Source organism: Podarcis vaucheri (assembly GCF_965113315.1).
Source record: "Podarcis vaucheri genome assembly, chromosome: 17".
Lineage (NCBI taxonomy): Eukaryota > Metazoa > Chordata > Lepidosauria > Squamata > Lacertidae > Podarcis > Podarcis vaucheri.
Genome location: NC_138755.1, coordinates 10,362,335 through 10,368,415, shown reverse-complemented (window position 1 = coordinate 10,368,415; position 6,081 = coordinate 10,362,335). Strand labels below are relative to the sequence as shown.

Below are 6,081 nucleotides of genomic sequence, written 5' to 3'. Positions count from 1 at the left end.
GTCTCTCCCACCACCCCGTTCAGAAAGGATCAGTTGCACGAGACAAACAAAAAACCCACCCCCGATCCCCCGAATCCAGCTGCCTCTCGCATCTAGGGGACGTTCCCACGCGGCTGCGAAGCCAGCCCAGCCACCAAAGCGGAGCGATCCACAGCCGCTGCGCCGCCGATTGGCTGTCGCCGCCGCCGCGCCCACTCTCTGCAGCTTCCCCTCGGCAAAGGCGCGCGCGCGCCACCCGGTCGCCGGTTCCGGCCATGTCGGAGCTGCAGCAGCAGCAGCAGCCGGTTCCGGGCGCCGACCCGGCTGGCCTCCTCCTCCTCCTGCCGCGGCCGGCGCTGCTGCTGCTGGGTCCCGCTGGCTCGGGGCGCTCGGCGCTCTCGTTCCGCGCGGCGCTGCTGGGCGCTTCTTCCTCGCCGGCTCGCGCGCTCTTCTTGGCGCCGCGGCCTCTGGAGCGCCTGCCGGCCGGGGGCGCAGATGCAGCCAGAGCCGGAGCCATCCAGGTGGGTAGGTGGGCGGGACAGCAGCCCACCCATGAGGCCAGATTGCGGCACCGGATTTAGGGCGGGGCGGGCGCGGTGGGCGGGCGACTCCCCCGCAAAGGGCGCTCAGCTGAGGGAGTGAATAACAACAACAAAAATACCTATACAGTATTTATGTGGGTCCCTACTGAAACTAATAAAAAAGAAAAGCAGCTGTACCAAAATGAATTATTGTGAAAATAAGAAATATTTTTGGGGGTGGGTGTCACATTTTGTCCTCATTGAAGGTGCCATTGAAATTTGAAAGGCTGAAGTCCACTGCTGCACCAGGGGACAAATGTTGACAGCTATGAATATGGCGCCCTAAGAAAGGACAAAAATTGGCACCCCTCCCCAAATATTATTTTGCATTCCCTCGACTCTGTGCTATGGGGTTTTAGGGTGGCGTAGGTGGTTCCCCTCCCCCCAGGGCACGGAGTCGAAGGAATGCAAAATAATAATATGGGGGGGGGAGCACCAAATTTTGTCCTTTCTCAGGGCGCCATTTTCATAGCTGTCAACGTTTCCCTTTTCTTGCAAAGAATCCTATTTGAAATAAGGGAATTGCCCTTTAAAAAAGAGAAAAGTTGACAGCTATGGCCATATTAGGGATGCGGGTGGCGCTGTGGGTTAAACCACAGAGCCTAGGACTTGCTGATCAGAAGGTCAGTGATGGGGTGAGCTCCCGTTGCTGGGTCCCTGCTCCTGCCAACCTAGCAGTTCGAAAGCACATCACAGTGCAAGTAGATAAATAGGTACCGCTTTGGTGGGAAGGTAAACAGCGTTTCCGTGCACTGCTCTGGTTCGCCAGAAGTGGCTTAGTCATGCTGGCCACATGACCCGGAAGCTGTACGCCGGCTCCCTCGGCCAATAAAGCGAGATGAGCGCCGCAACCCCAGAGTCGGTTACGACTGGACCTAATGGTCAGGGGCCCCTTTACCTTTTTATGGCCATATTACCAAAGTAATATGCAAGTGAGGCGACCACTGCCCTGGCCTGTAGTGTGGCTTATTCATTCCTACAAATTGGCCATTAACCCTCTTCCCTTTCCCTCCCTAGAGAATCCACTTCCTGTACCCGCCATCGTTCCGGGAGCTGCTTCAGCTGGTGGCCTCCCTACATGAAACCTTTTCCTGCTCCCTCTCCCTAGTCGTTCTGGATGGCTTGGAGGAATACTTGGGCAGCTGCTCCAGCCCAGCGATGGCAGCTCAGCTTGTGGCCTTGCTGCTGGACACGGCGAACCATTTCAGCCAGAAGCTCCCCGTGGAGTCTGCTGCCGGCTGCAAGCTTGTTGTTTCCATGAAGCTTTCTGGAGAAGCTGGGGAACAAGCGGAGTATTTCTCAGCAATTGAGCGCTACTTCCCAGCCCAGTGCTGGCTGCATCCGAGCACAGAGGAGATTGCTGATTCAGGTAGCCAGGGCATCACCAAGCTGATTAGAGCACGTCTCTCCCAGCCGGGCACTAAGGACCAAGAATGGCTGGTGAGATTCGATCCACAAGGGGACATGAGGATTTCTCTGTTTCCGTGCGAAGGGGAAGTTGATGGCTGCACAGCTTCGAGGAGCAATCGACCCCCTGAGACTTAAGCCCATTCTTTTCTCGGCTCCCAATCTTTAGGCCTCTGGTGGTCCTTAGTTGAGTCATTTTTGTGTTCAGGTAATCAACTACCTCTGACCCAAACGCATACATTCACATCCCAGGTGATAACATCTTTCTTACTCCAGTTTGTTGTTTGTTTCTTCCCAGCTTTGGGCTGAGAGGTGGTTGGTTTTTTTTGACGAGCAGCAAGTTCCAATGCTGTACTATAGAGTCATTTCAGCTTCCCATCTTCTCTGCTTACACCGGAGACTGGCTGCACCTCCAATCGCAAATGTGAATGTACCTTTTTTGCTTTGCCAGTTGCAGAAAAAAGCCCTGGAAGGAAGCAGGGCCCTAAGACTCGGCAAACAGAACACCAAGAGATTAAATCTCACACTTCTGGGTGGGTTTGTTTTTTTCATCTTTTGAAAACCCAGTTGTATGGTGTGAGGCAAATGGTTTTCAGAGCGTGACCTGGGGGAAAGATGTGTACAGTTACCTGTGAGTGGGTGAGCAAAAGTGCCTCTTGGATTCTTCCCTATGTTACCTTGAGCAAATAAAGAGAGAGAGATCTCTAGCCCTCCGTTGACCTATTTTATGTTGGTTACACTACAGCAGATAGGGAAAGTGGTGTTGGGTCTTTCACATACAGGTGATTCCCCACTAATGTGGGGCTTAAATTCTGAGCATCAGTGCTCATAAGCGAAATGCACATAAGCAGGGTGAGTACAGTTTCCTGCCCAACAGCTGTTGCAGTGATAGCTCCTGCACACCTTTTTGGAGCCCTTGGAGCATTTTCCCCCCTGGACTTTGGACTCTGGGGAGGGTCTCCTTGTGAGTCACTAGGACTCTCCCACCATTCCAGGTTAGTATTGAATTATTTAGTTATTTCCCGGCAAGGCACATATGTGCAGTTGCGTGCAAGTCAATTGCACACAAGTGTGGGGTGTTTTCTGTATGTTTGTCATGTCTCATGTTTGCTTCCCAGAATAGTCAAAAGCATACACAAAGCACATGCTCTTCCTAGGGAGTTGTGACCTAGTGCTTGGCACGCATTCAGTGCACCACGATGTGAGAAATCCCTTGTGTTCCCTCTGGGTTTGTTCGCTCTTGTAAATGTGCTCCCCTGGGGTGAAATATAACACATGGGGCTTGATTTGGGTACACCGCTCATATTGCTGCCCTGCACTGGTCCTGGTGCCTGTCTTCATGGTTTCAGTGCCACTGTGTTTTAGGGTAGAGCAGCACCATCTGCAGGATCAATTTGCCACATGCTTGCAGCTGCCCAGCCACTAGTCTCCCCACCACCTTCTCTCAACCAAGGGTATTTGTGACTGGTCAGTAGTTATCCCGGTCTAAGATGTCCAGGACCAGTTCCTTTAGGAGTGGCAACTCCATCACCTCTTTCAAGGCAGCAGGGAACAGCTCCAGGACGGCACTCACCATGAATCAGTAAGCCACACCACCCAAAATAACTGCCTAGCTACAATAATAATAATTCATTATTTGTACCCCACCCATCTGGCTTCGTTTCCCCAGCCACTCTGGGCAGCTCTCAACAGCATATTAAAACACAATAAAACATCAAACATTAAAAAACTTTCCTAAACAGCGTTGCCTTCAGATGTCTTCTAAAAGTCAGATAGTTGTTTATTTCCTTGACATCTGTTGGAAAGGTGTTCCACAGGGCAGCTGCCACTACCAAGAAGGCCCTCTGCCTGGTTCCCTGTAACTTTGCCTCTCGCAGTGAGGGAACCGCCAGAAGGCCCTCGGAGCTGGACCTCAGTGTCCGGGCTGAATGATGGGGGTGGAGATGTTTCTTCAGGTATCCTGGGACAAGGCTGTTTTGGGCTTTAAAGGTCAGCACAAACACTTTGAATTGTGCTTGGAAACATATTGGGAGCCCTTTCAGGATCAGTGTTATATGGTTTCGGCAGCCACTCCCAGTAACCAGTCTAGGTGCCACATTCTGGATTAGTTGTAGTTTCTGGGTCACCTTCAAAGGTAGCACGATGCAATGCAAGCTGCAAAAGAAGCCATGTTTGCACATGGCAGGCACGGTTGGGTGCACTAACCAGAGCTTGGTTGGCTTTGGAGCAAAACGTGAGCACTTGCAGTGCACTTGAGCACTGCAAGAATTTGGACTTCCAACACCAGGAAGTCGCCATGTTCCCCTCTCTGCCCCTTATATCCACTTAGTCTGAAAACAGTCTCAGCAATATGTAGCATCATGTCCCGATCGCCTGTTCTGTAATGGGCGCATGATGAACTGAAAGGACATTCTATACCCTGTAACTTCTGCTGTGTTTCCTCTGGTGGCTCGAGCCATTTTGCATCCCACCATGTGCATCACATTGTAAAGGTAAAAAGGTAAAGGACCGCTGGACAGTTATGTCCAGACAAAGGGGACAATGGGGTTGTGGCGCTCATCTCGCTTTCAGGCCGAGGGAGCCAGTGTTTGTCCACAGACAGCTTTCTGGGTCATGTGGCCAGCATGACTAAACCGCTTCTGGTGCAACGGGACACTGTGACGGAAACCAGAGCGCAGGGAAACGCCGTTTACCTTCCTGCCGCAGTGGTTCCTATTTATCTACTTGCACTGGCGTGCTTTCAAACTGCTAGGTTGGCAGGAGCTGGGACAGAGCAATGGGAGCTCACCCCATCATGGGGATTCAAACCGCCGACCTTCTGATCAGCAAGCCCAAGAGGCTCAGTGGTTTAGACCGCAGTGCCACCTGTGTCCCATTGTACTGGAGCCACAGACACAGGAAGGGGGACTGTTGTAGGTTTCACACCCCTCTTCACCAGATGCAGCCCCATAGCTTTCCCAGAAACAACATGCAGCCTGCGGTGTGTTCCACTTCCTCAACAGACCATTGGATTCAAGCCATTTTCTTTTCTCAAAGGGCCTGCAGTTCTAAAGGCAGTTCTGGTGAAATACTGGAGCAGCCAGGGAAACTTTATTGGAAGGTGAGGCCTGAGCTTCAACAGACCACAGCTGGGTTTAAGCTGCCTGTTTGGACGTGACTCATGAACCAGCCCAAAGCAGAGCCACAGGGGACCATTGCAATGCACGCCCCAAAAGCATCTTACGGAACAGGGAAAAGGGCCTCCCCTCTCCCAGAAACAAGGGCCTATGCTGGTTCTGTTCTGCAGCTTGCCCAACATCAGCAAGCGGTGGGTTGGTCTCCTGCCACTTTTTGCAAGCTGCATCCCTGATAACGGTTACAGAGGTGCTTGCTGCCACACTGATAAGCCCTATCACAGCAGCAAGGCCAGGGCTGGGCCTGCTGTGCTGGTGGGCTCTTTTCAGAGGGCGTAAGGGTTGGGCATAACGTTTTTTTGAGTGTTGACAAGCAGCTGCCTTCCTGCCTGCCTCGTCTAAACCCCTGATTGCTCTCTCTCATCTCCCAACAGTTTACCACAAGGTTAAAAATCATACCTACGGTGTACAGGGAGGTTTCGGAAGAGGGAGAATGGGGAAAATCCGAAGCTCCACCTTCTTCAAAAACTTCCTGTTATTTGGCAAATTCTTTATTTAGCTTCAGGGCTTGTAGTTAGCCCCCAAACCCAGGATTTTGTTGTTGTTGCAATCCTATACACACACAGGAGCAAATCCTATTGAACCCAGTGGGTGATATCCAACATGGGCATGTGCTGAGGTAGACCCATTGAAATCAATGAGCTGCGGAAACTTGAGTCTATTCTGAGTATGACTAACATCAGTGGAACTGTCAGTGACCTGTAGGACAACGGGATGTTTTCAGAGGGGATGGAGAATGGCCTTTCCCTTCTCCTGCCCTACCCTGTTAAGCTGGAGTCTTTTTCAGGAGCACCCCAGTTGCTGTGAGACTCCACACCCCCACACCTGTGTCCTCCTAACTCGGAGGTCTGATTCGGTGCTCAGTAGTTCTGGGCAACAAAGGGAAGAAGAGAAGGAAATGTGAAAAGCATCTGGGTGAACATTAAGAGATCATCTTTCCC

At 51.8% G+C, this 6,081-nt stretch overlaps 1 protein-coding gene across 1 annotated transcript; it reads left to right on the top strand.

The window, feature by feature from the left end:
- Positions 1–230: 230 nt before the first annotated feature.
- SWSAP1 (SWIM-type zinc finger 7 associated protein 1) lies at positions 231–2,674 on the top strand. Its single transcript, XM_082205209.1, has 2 exons — positions 231–500; positions 1,578–2,674. Exons 1-2 carry the CDS (start codon positions 255–257, stop codon positions 2,103–2,105), a joined length of 774 nt encoding a protein of 257 aa, XP_082061335.1. The 5' UTR covers positions 231–254; the 3' UTR covers positions 2,106–2,674.
- The last annotated feature ends 3,407 nt before the right edge of the window (positions 2,675–6,081 follow it).

Coding starts and splice junctions, on each gene's coding strand:
- SWSAP1 (XM_082205209.1), top strand. CDS start 255: ATGTCGGAGCTGCAGCAGCAGCAGCAGCCGGTTCCGGGCGCCGACCCG. Junction 501..1,577: donor CCAGAGCCGGAGCCATCCAG/GTGGGTAGGTGG, acceptor TTCCCTCCCTAG/AGAATCCACTTCCTGTACCC.